At 42.3% G+C, this 20,047-nt stretch overlaps 1 protein-coding gene and 1 long non-coding RNA gene across 12 annotated transcripts in view; one reads left to right on the top strand and one right to left on the bottom strand.

The window, feature by feature from the left end:
* On the bottom strand, positions 1 to 3,011 carry LOC127045472 (uncharacterized). Its single transcript, XR_007772746.1, has 2 exons — positions 2,911 to 3,011; positions 1 to 2,858 (listed from the first exon to the last, which is right to left on the bottom strand). It is a non-coding gene; the product is annotated as an uncharacterized LOC127045472 (long non-coding RNA).
* A 450-nt stretch (positions 3,012 to 3,461) lies between these two features.
* Positions 3,462 to 20,047, top strand: part of PHF20L1 (PHD finger protein 20 like 1) — an 82,275-nt gene continuing 65,689 nt past the window's right edge. For 5 of the 11 annotated variants that reach the window (XM_050940688.1, XM_050940689.1, XM_050940690.1 and 2 more), the window contains exons 1-2: positions 3,463 to 3,681; positions 4,879 to 4,993. In XM_050940688.1, coding sequence (XP_050796645.1) covers positions 4,911 to 4,993 — 83 coding nt within the window. In that variant the 5' untranslated portion in view covers positions 3,463 to 3,681; positions 4,879 to 4,910. Of the gene's footprint in view, positions 3,682 to 4,875; positions 4,994 to 20,047 lie in introns of all 11 variants that reach the window. The other 6 variants (XM_050940685.1, XM_050940695.1, XM_050940696.1 and 3 more) reach the window with 3 other exon arrangements.

The following is a 20,047-nucleotide window of genomic DNA, read 5'->3' on the forward strand; positions in this document are numbered from 1 at the left end:
TTATAATTTCCACACAAAACAAAAACAAATTTATTAACTACAGAAGATAGATTTTTAAGTGATTATAAGTGATAGCAAACAGATCAAAACAGATTACCTTAGTAAAGAAATAAAACTGCAAACTGAGCTTAATACACTAGATAGGCAGGATATGAATTAGCAAATTCTAACCCTGAGTGATAAACAAGCTGGCAGATTCTTAAGGATAAACAAGTTGCCTTGGCTTTCTCAGGTTTTCATACACAGGCTAAAAAGCCCTCTAGCCTGGGATCATCATTTCCCACAGTTCAGTCCTCGCCCATCAGGTGTGTTGGTGTCGGGAGAGTGAGGTCCCACGATGATGTCATTTCCCCCCTTTTATAGCTTCTTTCCACTTGCTGGAAAGCTCTTTTGCTGTGATGTGGGTCAAACCGTTTCCATTACGTAGTGCTATCTCTGAGAGATTTCTATTGTACACAATTCTTGGGCTAATCCTTGTGTTTGTATGCATTTCCTCAATAAGTCATTGTTTGGCCTTTTTACTGTTGTACCTGAAAGGCTGCTTATGGGTGTTTTCAACCTCACAACACGTCTCAGTAACAAATACATAGCCAAATTTTATAACTTCATATATGACAATAGCACAAACAATCCAACGAGATATTACGGTCTAGCAGATCAAGACTTTTAGAATGATAATTCACAAGGCACACTGTGTACAAAACATACTCTAACTACATGACAGTGGTGAATATTGGGGTGTCACAGAGGGCTCTTTAGTCTAGCAGATATAAGCATAACAAGATGCAAGGGCTGGAAGTGGAACCAGACAAACGGAGATTAGAAATAAAGAGCAGATTTTAACAATGGATGGCAACTACTGAAACAACTTACAAAAGGCTGTGGTGGATTCTCTATGCCTAGATATTTTTAAATGAAGATAATTGGATGTAGTTCAAACAGGAATTTGTGATGCAGAATGTCAGGCCAGATGACCTTAAAAACAAAAAACCAAACAACAACAAAAAGACACAGACATTCAAAGCATCTTATTTGTTTCTATTCTGTTTGGGTCCAGTAAAGAATTGACAACTGTATATTATTTTCGAATCTGCAAAAAAGTACTCAACATCCTTACATAAATAAATTACAATGATTTGGACATGTGTATGTGCATATGTATTTGTTTTTCCTAACGTTAATTAAGGATTAAGAAAAATGGTCAGAGGCCACCAGCAAGAGTTGGTGGCCGCACCAAGAACATCAGAACTGGGGGGTGATGGAGTGGGTCAGGGGGCCATGGCCCTCCCAACTGTCCACTTTTTGCCATGAGCCTCCCCCCGCCCAAGCCAGGCTGGCAGCTAAAGCCTGACTACGGAGTCCAGGTAGCATAGGGCACCATGCTGTGGACCCTCCACCTGCCATGTTGTGACTCCAATGCCCCGTTCCCCAGGCAAAGCGAGCCACACACGCAGCTGTGGGGAGCCACAAACCCTCCGCCTGCCCTGGACAGAGGGGCCAGTGGCATGAGGACACAGGCTGGGGACTGCTCTTGGCTCCCCCACCCCAAGGAGGTGGAGGGTACACAGCTCCCTGCCTGATCTGGCTTGGCCAGGAGCGGGGCCTTGGAAAGCCCTGGCCTCTCCTGGCTCCCTGCTTCCTTTCTCATACAGCTTTATAGGGCAGGCTGGCTACCCAGGCCTGCAGGTGGATCCACTCTGGTACTTAGGGCCTGGCCCTCAGCCAGTTCAACTAATACCCTTCTTCCTTTGGAACAGGTTTAACAGGGGCCTGGCTTGTTTCTCCTCCCCCAGCACCTGCCTCACCTCCACTCATACTACAAGCATCCCTGCCACCAAACAACACTAAACATTGAAGCTACCTTCTCACATACATGCCAATCTAATATTGCTATTCAACAATCCTGACACCACACCCAGCTCGCTCTTAGCTAGGACTGGTGAAAAACAGGTAAGTCATTTTATGGAAAAAAATTAAATATCTTTCATTCTGCAGGTTTCTAAAAAGTGCAATTTTCTGTTCAGTCCACATTTTTCACAAGTATTTTTATTTTAAAAAATTAACTTTTAAGGTTGTTTTTTTTTTTTGCGCTTCTCCCTCCTCCATTTTTCTCCTCCTTTCCTCAAGGAAGGGGGGGCAGGGAAGCGGGAGAGAAAGCAAATACCCACTACCCCAAAGTACTTCATGGGGGTGGGGTTCTTTGAAACAGATGCCAATAAAACATGATGTTTCACAGAAAAAAATACCAGCCCCAAGGATAGGCCATGCATCCAGAGGCAGTGCTGGCCCATTGGAGGCCCTCTCCTTACCCCTCACCCCCAAATACAATAAGTATTTTTTATTTCCACAAACCAAATAATATACCAACACATTAATATGCTTGTTCAAAACTCCCAAGTTAAATAAGATTAGTGGTATTTTGGGGGGGGGGGTTATGCTACATCAGGACCCCCATGACCTGCTAGGGGCCTTAAGCAATTGCTTAGTCTGTGCATGCTTAGCACCGCTACTGCATGCACCCACCCTCACTATCTCTCCAGCAAGATTTCAACAAGCTCAACCCCGAACCTCTCCAACCAATGGCAACTCTTCACCTGAATTTACCCAAAAAAGCCAGGGCTAATCCCATCCCCGTCATTTCAGCCCTTACCTTTCCCTGCCTGCTCACAACACTGACTCTCACCCCACTAATAATTATTTCTCTTCTTACTCATCCCAGCTATTTCCTACCCCGCCCCCATAACAATGATGCTCATCCTCCCAGAGTTAACTTGTACTCCCAAATATCCCCTTCTTCCACTCCACCATAAGCGACCTCATCCCCTTACTGCCAACTTATACCTCAAACCTCCTCCCACCTCCACAATACTGACCCTCATCCCCCTACTTATACCTCAAACCTCCTTCCACCTCCACAATACTGACCCTCATCCCCCTACTACTAACTTATACCCCAAACCACCCCCTCACCCCATAACACTGATCTCATCCTCCACTTACATCCCAAACCACCTCTCTCACCCCTATAACATTGACCTCATCCCCCTACTGCTGACTTATACCCCAAACCTCCTCCCACTTCCACAATACTGACTCTCATCCCCCTACTACTAACTTATACCCCAAACCACCCCCTCACCCCATAACACTGATCTCATCCCCAACTTATACCCCAAACCACCCTCTCACCCCATAACACTGACCCTCAGCCCCTCACTGCTCTTATACTCGAAACCACCTCCACCACAACACTGACGTCATCCCCCCCAAAAGTTTATGCCTCAAACCTCCCCCTCTAAACTCTTACCCCCCCCAACACAATCCTGCGCCCCCCTTCAGCCCCACTCCCCCACCCCGGCTATCGCTGTCCCAGTCCCTTCGCCCCGCCCCGCCGTAAAGCGGGTGTCGCGCCCCTGCTCCCTGGTCACGTGAGGGGGCGATGGCGGCGCCCTGCCCCGCCTCGGCTTGTCGCAGGGAGGTGACGGAGCGGCTGGGCGCTGGAGCGCGAGGGGCGGGGCGCAGGCGGAGGGGGACTATGGGGCTCTGAGGGAGGTGCACCCCGCCGCACCGAGCTGCTCACCCACCGTCCCCGGTCGGAGCGGGAGGCGCCGCGGCGTGCGGAGCCGGCTGGGCTTGCGGCCGCGACAGGCCCAGCTGCTGTCCCGAGAGGCGGAGAAGGCGGTAAGGAGTCCAGGGCAGAGGGGTACGGGCCGGGCTCCCCCTCTCTCCCCCCATCCGAACATGGGCCCGGCTGTCTCCCGCCTCCCCTGCACCTGCGCAGGCAGAACGGAGGTCTGAGGTTTCTGGGCCGGTTCCTGGGGAGCTTTCCCCGCGGAACCGGGGCCTGGGGTTTTAAACCTTCCTTTGCCCCAGACGTGGCTGATGCCTGGGGGCTCCATCTCCGCCGCCTCCGACAGAGACCCAGAGCTGCCTGGGGTTCCCCCTCTTCCCTCCAGAGTCAGAGCTGCCATGGGGATCCTCCACTCCCCCTGACAGAAACAGATGGGTCCACACCCCCCCCCCCCCCCAGCCCAGACAGTCTCACTGGCCCAGGGGCTGGATGATTTTCTACACCTAGACAGACCAGGGCTTGGGGGGTCCCCTACGTCCTTGCCAACCCAGTTAAACAGAGTGGCCCAACTCCTGGGGCTCTCCCTCCTGCACCCCTGAACCCAGATGGACACAGACCAGAGCAAGGCCTGGGTGTTATCCCCGACACAGACCAGACCAAGGCTTTTGGGGGGACCTTTATGCACCATATAATTTTAAATAGAGATATCATCAATTTAAAACTGGTCCTTTTGGATGAAATGTTCTTACCTGCTATGGTTGCACATAAGATGCAAAATTATTGACAGAAATCTTATAGGAAAATAAATATTTTTCTATGCATTGTCAGTTTATGTTGTTCATTAGCCAGTACATTTCTATAGTTATTCTTTCCTCTCTATAGTCAGTCACTTTCCCTTTTTGCTTGTGTGGCCTTTCGTACAGCAATGGGGCAGGGGGAAACGTAAAACTAGGAAAATGTGATTATAAAATCACTAAAGCTGATGGGGAATTAGGGCCAAGTGTATTATTCGAACACATTTGTATCTCGTTTTTCAAAGTAAATAGATTGCAGGTTGATGGTGTAGCTATTTGGGGGGTGGGGTTTAAGGAATACTATTTGTATATACGTTTTATATTATTATGCATAACAGTCTAAACATTTCCAGTTTTAGTGCACCTCTAGATCCTATAGTGATAAGTGCTATCATTTATAATAGATTTGTATCTCTTCACATGATTAAAATATATTCATTTGGAACGCTATTTGTATTTTTAATCAATAGTACTTTCTGCTTTGCAATATAAAAAAATATTTTTCTCTAAAAGTAGGGGAAAAAAAGAAAATAGAAGTTATCAAGATGAGTAAAAAGCCTCCAAGTCGTCCAGGGATCACGTTCGAGATTGGTGCTCGTTTGGAAGCACTGGACTACTTACAAAAATGGTAAGGAAGTCATAATGCAATGCTTAATTAGGTCAAAAATTTATTTCACTTGTACTGTGAGCTGTCTTTAGCTTCAGTTGTTTGATTTATATTAAAAATTAATGTATCAATCAGTCTATATACTAATTTGATGAATATCCTGATTTTTTTTAAAAAATAAGAATATTCAACTAAAGCAGTTATAGAATTTTAGGAAAACATCCCTCTAAAAATCAAATTGAAAGAAAATATTAGTTATTTTTTCTTGCATGGCTATCTTGTATTTCTAGTCATGATCATTTTTCTAGACATTAGTTTGTTTTCTTTGGTACTGGCATATGTCTATCATGGCAGTCTGTATCTGCTAAAATATTCATGAACCATGATATTAAATGAAAAACGTATTCAGAGTACTCTGCCATGCAGTGTCACGTGCAAGATGGTCAAGTGCACTTGTGTGTAATTCCAGTAATAATTCAAGGATCCAGTTTTGTTTTAATTTTAAGGTGTAAGCAGATCTCACAAATTTGAAAACTAAAAACTTGATGTAGTATTCAGTAATAAAACTTCATGCACATTAAAATTAATTCTTAGTGTAGACTGTGAGGTAGTTAAGTCCATTTAACAGTGGAGAAACGGAAGCACCAAAGTTATGACTTGGCCAGGGTCACACACCAACTCTGTAAGAGCTAGGATCGGAAGTAAAATAGGATTGGAAGAACAGGTCAACACTTGCTTAAAATGTTGCATCAGCCTTTTTAGTGCTTTAACAGAGATACTCTCTCCCATAGGCTTAGAGTTTCTCCTATCGGCTTAGTTAATTCACCTGTGCGAGAGGCAGTACGTATGCTGGCTGGAGAAGCTCTCCTGCTGACTTAGAATCATAGAATATCAGGGTTGGAAGGGACCTCAGGAGGTCATCTAGTCCAACCCTCTGCTCAAAGCAGGACCAGTCTCCAACTAAATCATCCCAGCCAGGGCTTTGTCAAGCCTGACCTTAAAAACCACCACCTCCCTAGGTAACCCATTCCAGTGCTTCACCACTCTCCTAGTGAAAAAAGTTTTTCCTAATATCCAGCCTAAACCTCCCCCACTGCAACTTGAGACCATTACTCCTTGTTCTGTCATCTGGTACCACTGAGAACAGTCTAGATCCATCTTCTTTGGAACCCCCTTTCAGGTAGATGAAAACAGCTATCAAATCCCCCCTCATTCTTCTCTTCTGCAGACTAAACAATCCCAGTTCCCTCAGCCTCTACTCATAAGTCATGTGCTCCAGCCCCCTAATCATTTTTGTTGTCCTCCGCTGGACTCTTTCCAATTTTTCCACATCCTTCTTGTAGTGTGGGGTCCAGAACTGGACACAGTACTCCAGATGAGGCCTCACCAATGTCTAATAGAGGGGAATGATCATGTCCCTCAATCTGCTGGCAATACCCTAACTTATACAGCCCAAAATGCCGTTTGCCTTCATGGCAACCAGGGCACGCTGTTGACTCATATCCAGCTTCTTGTCCACTGTAACCACTGGGTCCTTTTCTGCAGAACTGCTTTCTAGCCATTGGGTCTGTAGTCTGTAGCAATGCATGGGATTCTTCTGTCCTAAGTGCAGGACTCTGCACTTGTCCTTGTTGAACCTCATCAGATTTCTTTTGGCCGAATCCTCTGATTTGTCTAGGTCCCTCTCTATCCTATCCTTACCCTCCAGCGTATCTACCACTCCTCCCAGTTTAGTATTATCTGCACACTTGCTGAGAGTGCAGTCCACGCCATCCTCCAGATCATTTATGAAGATATTGAACAAAACCGGCCTCAGGATCGACCCTTGGGGCACTCCGCTTGATACTGGCTGCCAACTAGACATGGAGCCATTGATCACTAACTGTTGTGCCCGAAGATCTAGCCAGCTTTCTGTCTACCTTATAGTCCATTCATCCAGCGCATACTTCTTTAACTTGCTGGTAATACTGTGGGAGACGGTATCAAAAGCTTTGCTAAAGTCAAGGAATAACATGTCCACTGCTCTCCCCTCATCCACAGACCCAGTTATCTCCTCATAGAAGGCAATTAGGTTGGTCAGGTATGATTTGCCCTTGGTGAATCCATGCTAACTGTTGCTGATCACTTTCCTCTCCTCTCAGTGCTTTAGAATTGATTCCTTGAGGACCTGGTCCATGATTTTTACAGGGACTGAGGTGAGGCTGAGTGCCCTGTAGTTCCCCAGATCCTCCTCCTTCCCTCTTTTAAAGATGGGCACTACATTAGCCTTTTTCCAGTCATCTGGGACCTCTCCCGATCACCATGATTTTTCAAAGATAATGGCCAATGGCTCTGCAGTCACATCCGTGAGCTCCTTTAGCACCCTCAGATGCCATGCATCCGGCCCCATGGATTTGTGCTTGTCCAGTTTTTCTAAATAGTCCCGAACCACTTCTTTCTCCACACAGGGCTGGTCACCTCCTCCCCATATTGTGCTGCCCAGTGCAGCAGTCTGGGAGCTGACCTTGTTTGTGAAGACAGAGGCAAAAAAAAGCATTGATTACATTTGCTTTTTCCACATCCTCTGTCACTAGGTTGCCTCCCACACTTTCCTTGACTTTCTTCTTGTTGCTGACATACCTGAGGAAACTCAATAAGTACTCTTGACATCTTTTGCTAGCTGCAACTCCAAGTGTAATTTGGCCTTCCTGATTTCACTCCTGCATGCCTGAGCAATATTTTTATACTCCTCCTTGGTAATTTGTCCAATCTTCCACTTGTATGCTTCTTTTTTGCATTTAAGATCAGCAAAGATTTCACTGTTAAGCTAAGCTGCTCACCTGCCATGTTTGCTATTCTTTCTACACATTGGGATGTTTTTTTCCTGCAACTTCAATAAGGATTCTTTAAAATACAGCCCGCTGTCCTGGACTCCTTTCCCCCTCATGTTGTTCTCCCAGGGGATCCTGCCCATCAGTTCCCTGAGGGAGTCAAAGTCTGCTTTTCTGAAGTCCAGGGTCTGTATTCTGCTGCTCTCCTTTCTTCCTTGTGTCAGGATCCTGAACTCGACCATCTCATGGTCACTGCCTCCCAGGTTCCAATCCACTTTTGCTTCCCCTACTAATTCTTCACGGTTTGTGAGCAGCAGGTCTAGAAGAGCTCTGCCCCAGTTGGTTCCTCCAGCGCTTGCACCAGGAAATTGTTCCCTACACTTTCCAAAAACATCCTGGATTGTCTGTGCACCGCCGTATTGCTCTCCCAGCAGATATCAGGGTGATTAAAGTTTCCCATGAGAACCAGGGCCTGCGATCTAGTAACTTCTGCTAGTTGCCAGAAGAAAGCCTCGTCCACCTCATCCTCCTGGTCTGGTGGTCTATAGCAGACTCCTACCATGACATCACCCTTGTTGCTCACACTTCTAAACTTAACCTAGAGACTCTCAGGTTCTTCTGCAGTTTCATACCGGAGCTCTGAGCAGTCGTACTCCACTTTTACATAGAATGCAACTCCCCCACCTTTTCTGCCCTGCCTGTCCTTCCTGAACAGTTTATATCCATCCATGACAGTACTCCAGTCATGTGAGTTATCCCACCAAGTCTCTGTTATTCCAATCACATCATAGTTCCTTGACGTGCCAGGACTTCCAGTTCTCCCTGCTTGTTTCCCAGGCCACTTGCATTTGTGTATAGGCACTTAAGATAACTTGCTGATTGTCCCACTTTCTCAGTCTGAGACAGGAGTCCTCTCCTGCTTGTGTTTCCTCCCGGTATCCCATTTCCCTTACCTCAGGGCTTTGGTCTCCTTCCTCGGTGAACCTAGTTTAAAGTCCTCCTCACTAGGTTAGCCAGCCTGCTTGCAAAGATGCTCTTCCCTCTCTTTGTTAGGCGGAGCCCGTCTCTGCTTAGCACTCGTCCTTCTTGGAGCACCATCCCATGGTCGATGAATCCAAAGTCTTCTCTCTGACACCATCTGCGTAGCCGTTCGTTGACTTCCACAATTTAACAGTCTCTACCCAGGCCTTTTCCCTGCACAGGGAGGATGGACGAGTACATGACTTGCGCCTAAAACTCCTTTATCCTTCTTCCCAGAGCCACGTAGTCTGCAGTGATCCCCTCAAGGTCATTCTTGGCAGTATCATTGGTGCCCATGTGGAGAAGCAGGAAGGGGTAGCGATCCGAGGGCTTGATGAGTCTTGGCAGTCTCTCCGTCACATTGGTGCTCAGGTCGATATAACTACGTCACTCGGGTGTGGATTATTCACAGCCACTGAGCAAAGCCATTCTACCAAAGTAATTATGTAGTGTAGACCAGGGCTCAGTCTTGCACTATGTGTTTACTCAGAAAAATCAGACTTAATCAACATTTAGTAACTCAGCCTGGCTTGTTTGTTTAGAAGTACTGTCTCAGCAGTCAGTTTGAAGGAACCATTGCTATAGTGGATACAACCAATAGTCTGTCTGATCCTATCTTCTGTTTCTAACAGTGGTTAGTCCTATATGCTTCAGAAGAAGTTTATTCTTACCTCCTATCAGTTAGTGATTGTTGCCATCGGTCATGAGGGTCAATATCCCTTGCACATTTTTATTCTTTCTGATATAACCGTGGATGTTCTTGTTCACATAAATGTCTAATCCTGTTGCCCTCAATAATACTGTATGTCAGTGAGTTCCACAGGTTAAATTATATATTTACTCATGCAGTATTTACTGTGTAGACAAAGAGGGTTTAAATTTCCAGGGCTCTCAAACTGGCACATTTTTACCAGTAGTACTTTGTTCAAACAAATTATTTTCTTAGACATAATCAGTGTATGCTGAAAAGAAAATAGAACTGATTTTTGAACCACATTTTGTGGTACATTACTCTTCTTAGTTTGTGCTACAGAGATATGGTGAGTTAAATAAATCGTTCTCCAAAAAATTAGCACGTTATGTTCAAAGAATGTAAAAAAGGTTGAGGCTGCTAACATAGTGCTGTAAAACCAACAAATAGTCATGTAAGAAAATTTGACACCAAAGATGATAGCTAAAACTACAGTATGTACAGGAGCTAAAAACAGAATTGTTTCAATTTAATATCTAAACAGGGTTCACCATATCTTTAGTACATAAATTAAGTAAAATTTTGCAACAACTTTACACACCTGAACAGGAATTAATATTAAAATTGTGTGGCTAAAACAATACTGGAAACTAGAAGACGTACATTCTTTCATTTGAAGAAAAATCATTTATCTCAATAACAAGGAGCTTGTTAGAGAAAATTTGTCCTTCTATGAAGATAGTCCTACTCCACGATATGGTTTATGTTAGTACTCCACGTGTTTTACACTTAATTTGTTCAGCTGTCACTTAAGGGGCCTTGTTGACTTTAAAATTTGCCTATCTTTTTTCCAACTAAAATGCATCCATCTCAGCTATATACAGAAAAAATTGTACTGAGCATACTTTAAAAAAAATTACATAACTTGCATGACTAATTTGTCTACTTCATTTCTGTCTAACAAAAATTGTTTCTTGAAGGGCTCCAAAAAACATGTCAGATTAGAGTTCAATTTAAATCTTTCTATTTTGTCAACACTCAGTTGCTCAAAAATAGATTTAGCATCCTTTGAATGTGTACGTATGTTTTATGACATGTTTAAGCCTTACGCCTGTTTTTTTTAAATCGATCCAACTTTAACTGCAATTAGGCTTTACAGGATTAATTTTTTTAATTTAATATCAATGTTTAGTTTTAAACATTTTAAAAAGTTGTATTGATAAAAATTCCTATTTGCAGGGAATTATGGGGTGTATTTCAGGCAATAGGTAGTGTCAGAAAATTATTTAATAACAGACATTGATATTTAAAAAGTTTAAAGCTTTGTAACTGTTAACACAAAATGTCAACATCACATGTCAAAATACACAAAGTATCTATTCTTAAACTCTGTTTTCAAGCAATATTTTTCTTTCTTCGCTTATTTGTAAATTTTCATTATTGAATGAAATATTTTTTCATTGGGTTTTGTGTGTGCAGTGAAATCGACTTTTTCCAACATTTACCAATATAGCCTAATTCTTCAGAGCCTAATAATAATAGCAGGTGTAAATTTTACTAAAGAATTAGGAGTTTCTAGGAAAGTGTCCACCAGCGTTTTGAAATTTACTACATCAGATCTTAAGGTTTTATCAGTATAATTGGTTTTTTACATCTCATCTCATGAAATGTTATTTGTTTTGTTAGGTGAGGCCATTCATATTCATAAAGTATTGTAGGCTTTATCTACTCAATGGCTGAAGCCACGTTAGATTTCCCTCTACTGTTTTACAGCTGTTATATGCTTAGGTGACTGACACAGTCAGCTTGGAACTGCTGGGGGAAGCTTTGTCCGCACTGGACAAGGAAGTCAGTGAGCATATTTAAACTTGGTTATTGCTTGCATGGTTTCACCACTTTGTAGACATAGCCACGATAGTTTTCTTGTAACTGAATACCTTTTATAAAATACATGTGATATGCAGTTACACAAGGCAGTTTCTGAACAAGATACATTCTTACAATTTCTTTAGTTTTAAACTTAACTAAATTGGTCGTAAATTCAACTCTATCTAAGGGCTTGGCTACACTCAAAACTTCAAAGTGCTGCTGCGGGAGCGCTGCCACGGCAGCGCATTGAAGTGTGAGTGTCGTCGCATCGCCAGCGCTGGGGGAGACCCCTCCCAGCGCTTCATGTACTCCACCTCCTCGTGGGGATTAGCTTACAGCGCTGGGAGCCGCGCTCCCAGCGCTGCGGCACTGTTTACACTGGCACTTTACAGCGCTGTATCTTGCAGCGCTCAGGGGGGTGTTTTTTTCACACCCCTGAGCGAGAAAGTTGCAGCGCTGTGAAGCGCCAGTGTAGCCAAGGCCTAAAGTCCACTTGAGCATTTGGTAATAGATGATAAAAGCCATCTGGGAAGGTGTATTAGGAGTATTAAGAACAAAACAAATAGGTAAAGGTATTTAAATAAAGGAATGGGTGTATAAATTGCTTAGATTGGAATTCTTAAAGTAAGTACACATTGGTCTTGAGGTTTTTAAAAAGTCCCTTTTTGGTTCTGCTTTTGTCTGTTACAGTGTCGATTCAGGACCAGATTCCTCAAGCACTTAAATGTTTACAGGATCAGGCCTTAGAGTGTAAGCTTTCTGGCATCAGAGACGTGGCTTACACATTAGTGCTGTAAAATTAATGTGACCTCCCCTTCCATTCTGTTCTTGTTTTGTGATCCTGTGGACCCATTATTTCTCCTATGAAAAACTTGCTAATGCCTGATGTCTCTCCTGTCTGTCCATATCATCTCTCGTCTCATACTAAGATTGTATGCTCTTTGAGCAGGGGCTATGTTTTTGTACACAGCCTATCACGGGGGATCCAGGTCCATGACTAGGGCTTCTATTTGCTGTGGTAGTACAAATAATAATAATAATAATAATAAGATGCAAATCCAGGAAAAGTGTGTAGTGAAGGAGGCACAGAAAAGGGACAGTTGGTCTGTGTATTAGATGCAAGGTGGAAAAAGCTTGCCAGTGTGTGCCTGTTATAGAAGAATGTTATTGTTTGTGAACAGAACTGACTGAAGGGACTAGACTGTCTGGGTTGCTTTTTATTTCCTCACAGAGTAGATAGAGGTCCGAAGGATTTTTTTCTGTAAGATTTGGAGTGACCACGACAAACAGGAAGCAATTCTGTAGTCTTTGTTTTGGGTTTTAGCTGACTGAGAGACCTGATTGCCTCTGCTGTTTGGTGGAAAGTCTAGAACGGAAGAAAGGGTGTAGGGGGAAAAAATCTGTCTAGTATTGGTTAATTAATTCAAAGGACGGGGGTGGCAATAAAGGTGGTTGGAGAAGCTTGCAAATATGAGAAGTCTGTGCATGAAGGCAGTCTCTCCATGGAACAGATATTGGGTTATATGCCCTATGGGGTAAGGAAGGAAGAACAGGCTTATGTTCAGTGCACAGGACTGGGAGTCAGGAAGTCTGGGTCTATTTCTGTATCATTCTTAGACTTCATATGTGACTTTAAGGAAGTCGCTCAACCTCTCTGTACATCAGTTTTCCCATCTGTAAAATGGAGCCCTTTTCCACCTTACTAGGGACAAAAAACTGTTTATAAGACACTTTGTATTTCTACAGTGCCTTATATTTGAGCCTGAAAGTTTTATTCTTACGTAAAGAATACCATTCATACTGGACAAATGGCTATATTGGAAAAAAAAGGTCCTGTATGAATTATTACACTGTGAAAATTAAGTGTGTTAATACGGAAACTTTTTAAAGTGAATATTTATTAAGGTTGGAGGAAAAAAAAATATTGAGCCTTTTGTTTGATTTAAATCATGTAACTTAAACTTGTCCTTTCCAATTTTACCTTACAATTTCTGCAATTCACATGGAATGTAAGTGTTAGAACGTGAGAGAGAAAAGTTATGTAAAACTGGCAGATGTCATTATCCAGCAGTAGTAGTCCAGTTCTGTAAAACAGTGTGAAGTTTGGATAATATACTCATAAATGTACAGATTCCAATGCTAGAAGGAACCATAGTTGTTATGTAGTCTGACTTCCTCTAAAACACAGGCCATAGAACTTCCCCAAATAATTATTAGAATAGCTTTTATTTAAAAAGATCCATCCTGATTTAAAAATTGTTAGTGATGGAGAATCCACTTTAGAAAATTGTTCCAATGGTTAATTACTCTCGCTGTTTAAAATGTATGACCTATTTCCAGCCTGCATTTATCTAGCTTTAATATCCAGTCATTGGGTCACGTTTTACCTTTCTCTGCTAGGTTCAAGAGCCCATCATTAAATACTTGTTCCCCAGTAGATACTTGTAGACTTAACCTTCTCTTTGTTAAATTAAATTGAGCTCTTTGAACCTATCATTATAAGGCATATTTTCTAATCCTTTAATCATTCTTGTGGCTCTTCTCTGAACTCTCTTCAATTTATCAACATCTTTCTTTAATTGTAGGCACCAGAGCTGGACACAGTATTCTGGCAGTCGTCGCACCAGTGCCAAATACAGAAGTAAAATAATGTCCCTAGTCCTACTTGAGATTCCCCTATTTATGCATTCAGGGATTGCATTAGCTTTTTTGGCCACAGTGGCACACTGGAATTCATGTTCAGCTGATTATGAGCCATCCTCCCCCAAATATTTTTCAGTCACTGCTTCTGAGAATGGAGTCCCCCATCCCAGGGCTTTGGAGTAGAGCTTGGAGCTGGAGCAGCTCCGGAGCAGTGGAGCTGCAGGTTTTTGCCTGCAGCTGGAGCACAGCTCCAAAGCCCTTCCCCATCCTGCTAATGTGGTCTAGATTCTTTGTTCCTAGATGTATACATTTAGCCATATTAAAACACGTATTTGTTTGCCTCAGCCCAGTTTCTCAAGCGATCTGTGGCCTGTCCTCTTTATTATTTACCACTCCCCCCAATTTCCATCATCTGCAAACTTTATCAATAATGACTTTTTCCTCCAGGTCATAGATAAGTGATAAAAAATGTAGGGCTAAGAACCGATCCCTGTGGGACCCCGTTAGAAACACAACCAGTCGATGACTCCTTTTTTACAGTTATATTTTTAGACCAATCAAGTAGCCAGTTTTTAATCCATTTAATGTGTGCTATGTTAATTTTATATCACTCTAGTTTTTTAATCGAAATGTCATGTGAGTCCATTTGGGATTAATGAATACTGTTTCAAATACGTTTGCAACCTGTTGAGTTAAATATTGAAAGCTACCAAATGATGATGTTTTGTTTTTGAACAGCAAGTGTGTGTGTTATCAAGCAGAAGTAGACTGTTTTCATGCAAATAACTTAAAGAAAACATGTTTATTCATTATTTCCTAACTTTTATTTGTATAATATCTTTTCCATTTGTGCTGTAGTAGGGAGAACTCTTGGTAAATCAATTTAAAACTCAATCTGATTAATTTAAAAATGATCATTTAGTCAAATGGAAATTGTGACTGTAGGGCAAAGTATATACTCAAAACCACTTCTACCATTGAGTATCAAGATATGGTCAAGGTAATGACAAATATAATTTTATTATTTTCATTTACAATACTCTAGAGTGCTTGCTTGCACTGTTAGGTTTGAGAGAACTTCTTCATGTGTTAGTATTCTATATAGCAGATATCATATTTTTCTATTAATTCTTCTAAATTAAATGGAAGTTAACATGGCTCCTATTGACAACAAAGCTGTTGCTTATGTTATGTGAATCATCAAAATTTGTCAGCATAGCTCTGGGTAGAATGTTCGTTAATTGTTGCTTGAAACCCAGCAGAAGGAACTACTGTAAGGTTTCCGATTACACTATAGCAATCGTACGGTAGCAAATTTTGGACCTGGGAACTTTAGTGAGATATTGAAGTGAGCTAGCCAATCAAGGGGAAAAAAAAGTTAGAATAGTCACGCTTTTGTATACTCAATTATGATTTTTTTTACACATATTTCAAAAGCAACACTTTTTTCCTTCTTTCTAGTAGTAAATTTTGGCATACCTATTTACGTACTGACAACCACTGTTCAAGAGTCCCTAGCTTGAAGATTTTACGTACTGACAACCACTGTTCAAGAGTCCCTAGCTTGAAGATGTAGGATCTAAAATGTTACAATGTGTAGAATTCAGGGCATGTAGTCTTTGAATCTATTTTATCACATTAATGTTTTTGTTCTTTTTGCTGGATCCTTGCAAAGTTGTTATTAGTTGAATTTGGCAGGCAGTCATTTTATAGACACTGTGGTTCAGTGTATTAATAGAGTCTCATCTCTAAAGACTGGGATTTGGACTTAATCATAGAATCATAAGACTGGAAAAGACCTCAAGAGGTCAGCTAGTTCCGTCCCCTGCACTCACGGCAGGACTAAGTATTACCTAGACCATTCTTGACAGTGTTTGTCTAACCTGCTCTTAAAAATCTCTGATGGAGATTCCACAGCTTCCCTAGGCAATTTATTCCAGTGCTTAACCACCCTGATAGGAAGTTTTTCCTAATGTCCAACCTAAACCTCCCTTGCTGCAATTTAAGCCCATTGCTTCTTGGTCCTATTCTCAGAGGTTAACGAGAAAAAAAAGTCTCCCTCCTTGTAACAATCTTTTACATACTTGAAAGCTATTATGTCCCCACTATCTTCTTTTTTCCAGACTAAACAAACCCATTTTTTTTCAATCTTCCCTCATAGGTCATGTTTTCTAGACCTTTAATCATTTTTGTCGCTCTTCTCTGGACTCTCTCAAATTTGTCCACATCCTTCCTGAAATGTGGCGGTCAGAACTGGACACAGTGCTCCAGTTGAGGCCTAATCGAGAAGAATTACTTCTTGTGTTTTGTTTACAACACTTCGGCTAATACATTCCAGAATGATGTTAGCTTTTTTTGCAACAGCATCATACTGTTGACTCATATTTAGCTTGTGGTCCACTTTGATTCCCAGATCCCTTTCCACAATACTACTACTTAGGCAGTCATTTCCTATTTTGTATGTGCGCAGCTGATTGTTCCTTCCTAAGTGAAGTACTTTAATTGTCCTTATTGAATTTCATCCAATTTTACTTCAGACCATTTCTCCAATTTGTCCAGAAAATTTTGAATTATAATCCTATCCTCCAAAGTACTTGCAACCTCTCTCAACTTGGTACCGTCTGCAAACTGTATAAAGTGTACTCTCTATGCCATTATCTAAATCATTGAAGATATTTAACAGAACTGGACCCAGAATTGATCCATCTTGTTATGCCCTCCCAGCATGACTTTTAATCACTGATAACTACTCTCTGGGAACAGTTTTCTAACCAGTTTTGCACCCACCTGATACTAGCTCCATTTAGGTTGGATTTCCCTAGTTTGTTCTAGACGGTCATGCGAGACAGTATCAAAAGCTTTACTAAAGTCAAGATACACCATGTCTACCGCTTTCTCTCTCTCCCCCCCCCCCCCCAATGCACAAGGCTTGTTACCTTGCCAGAGAAAACAATCAGGTTAGTTTGACAATATTTGTTTTTGACATATCCATGCTGACTGTTACTTATCACCTTATTATCTTCTAGAGGTTTGCAAATGGATTGCTTAATTATATGCTCCTTTATATTTCTGGGTACAGAAGTTTAGCTGACTGGCCTGTAATTCCCTGGGTTATCCTTATTTCCCTTTTTATAGATTGGCACTGTATTTGCCTTTACCAGTCTTCTGGAATCTCACCTGTCTTCCATGACTTTTCAAAGATAATTGCTAATGGCTCAGATATCTCCTTAGTCAGCTCCTTGAGTATTCTAGGATGCATTTCATCAGGTCGTGGTGACCTGAAGACATCTAATCTGTCTAAGTAATTTTTAAATTTTTCTTTCCCTATTTTAGCCTCTTCTGATCCTACCTCATTTCCACTGGCGTTCACTATGTTAGACGTCCAATCACCACCAACCTTCTTGGTGAAAACTGAAACAAAGAAGTCATTAAGCACCTCTGCCATTTCAACATTTTCTGTTATTGTTCTCCCCCCATCATTGAGTAATGGGCCTACCCTGTCCTTGGTCTTCCTCTTGCTTCTAATGTATTTTTAAAATCTTTTCTTGTTACCCTTTATGTCTCTAGCTAATAATAACTTGATTTTTTTTTTGTATTGCGGCTCATTCTGCCTACAAATATATGCTTGAGAAATACTGTTTAATGGAAAATACCACTGTGTAGTTGTAAAAGATTGGAGCATATCTTTTAGCTCCCTTCTCCTACTGGACCAGGTTTTATTCTTGCTGAGCCAACTCACTCTCTGAGTTAGTTCTATCCGAGCTCTCCCACAGAATCCAGGGAAGCAATTTTCAGCAGGGTTCGTTGTTTTATTTTAAGACTTCTCAACAAGACAAATCAAAACCTCAGACTCTTCCCTCAAAGTCTGTACAGACCAAGTAGTCCCATCCTCCAAATCTCTCCCTCACACCAGTAACCTCAGCCACCCCAAACATCCAGGCTCTTACCTCAGGGCCTCAGTAACAAAGCACTTCACCCAGTCTCCCTTCTGTCCATTTGGTTTCTGGAGCGATGTCTCTCTCCTGTCGCTCCAATAACAGTCCATTGGGAACACGGCCCATGTGTTGCAGTCTCTCCTTCCATTTTCTGCTGCTATCTTTTGTAAGGATCAGCTAATTTAGTTCCAGCTCTCTTCTCAGGTATGGTAGGAGGGGCTAATCATCCAGCTGCACTCCTCTGACCCAAGAGGAATGGTATCCCTTATACCTTCCCACACTTTCCCCCTCCCCTCTTGAGTGGGTGTTTTGAGGCTCTCACTACCAAGCACACAGTCTTTTTTTTTTCAGTTTTTGAAAAGAAGCATTCCTATGGTCCTACCCAGGCTGATACTCTTATTTGAAATTGAAAGGGCTGTAGGGCTAAGTACCAACATGTCACACAGGTGTTTCATGGTTTGCCGTCACTTCAGTGCCAGGTGGTCAGTGACCCAGACAAAGGGTGTTCCAAACACTAGTGGTGTTTGAGTGGCTTTACAGCCCATTATATGGTCAATCATTCTTTCTTGATGACATAGTACTGGATTTCCCCTACTTATGTAAAGGATTAGGGTGCTCTTGTTCATGGAAAGTTTAGAATAGCGCTGTACCCATGGTACTAGATGTCTTGAGAAGGCATTCTCAAGAGAAATCAGGTCTATGCAATACTGGTTTGTTGCATACAATCAGATTAATTTTTTGAAATGCTTAATCACACTGGGGGGACCACGTGACTTGTCAAGGGGCTGATTTTTTTTGACAAGGTCAGTAAGAGGTGTTGCTAATAAGGCAAAGTCAGGCATAGATCTTCCATAGTACCTTTATAGACCTTGGAAGGCCCAGACCCACTTTTTAGTTCTTGGTATGGAGGTGTTTGCTAGCACCTCAGGTTTGTCCATTAGGGGTTATACCTTACTGTTCCCCACTAGATTTCCCCAAATATTTCATATCCTGTTTTCCCACCCTGGACTTCTTTAAGTTTACTGTTAAATGGGCATCTCCTAGGCCTTGAAGGATGGCTGCTAGATTCTGAAAGTGGGTGGCTGTAGACGGCCACATAATCTAGATAGGCTGTAGCATAATGAAGGTGGGGCCATAACACTTGATCCATCAGCCTTTGAAAGGTGGCTTGACCCTCATGCAAACCAAAGGGCATGGCAAAATGGAATAGGTCCACTGAGGTAGAAAAGGTGTTTTTTCCTGGGAGTTGGTAGTAAGGGGAATTTGCCAGTAGCCCTTAGTTAGATCTAATGTTGTGATAAAGTGGGCTTGACCAAGACAATTCAGCAGTTCATCAGCTCAGGGCATCGAATATGCATCATAATCAGAAATTACATTTATGTGTTGGAAATCTACACAAAATTGAATGGTACCATCCGGCTTTGGTACCAAAATCCCTGGACTATGCCAGAGGCCATGAGATTCCTCAGATACTCCCAATCTTAACAATTCCTGTACTTCCTGAACTAAGAGGTTTCCTGCTTTCTGGGATTTGATATGACTTTCTAATGGGCTTGGCTCCTGGCCTATGCAGATGTGGAGTGTCATCAGGGAGGTTTGTTCTGTTAGTGGGGAAGACTACTACCTTGTAAGGGTGTTTTGTTTGCTTTTTCTGCTTATTAGGCAGCTCTTCCCCAGGTGGCACCTCCTCAATCCTAGTTTTGGCCAGTTTAGGGAGCAGAGGCCCCAGAATCTCTTCTCCCTCCTCTAGATGGATGAAGAGGCTTTCCTGTACCTTCCAGGGTTTTAACAGATTTACATGATAAATCTGCCTTTGTTTTCTCTGGTCTGGACAATGAATTTTGTAATCTACTGGTTCTTCCCAGTGGAGCACTTCATGTGGGCCCTGCCATTCAGCCAGGAGCTTGCTGGGAACTCGGTCTTCTAGTTCTGGACCCTTTACTATATTGTCACATTGGGGTCTGTAAGGCCTGAGAGAGATTAGTTTGGGAAAAGTGGCCCTCAGACATTATAACCTTTCTCTCATTTGAATGAGACATTGAAGGACAGTGATAGAGTGGGTGGGTTTAGCTTACCAAGGCTCTCTAACCAAGTCTGACACTCCTCA

Source organism: Gopherus flavomarginatus, chromosome 2 (genome assembly GCF_025201925.1).
Source record: "Gopherus flavomarginatus isolate rGopFla2 chromosome 2, rGopFla2.mat.asm, whole genome shotgun sequence".
Lineage (NCBI taxonomy): Eukaryota > Metazoa > Chordata > Testudines > Testudinidae > Gopherus > Gopherus flavomarginatus.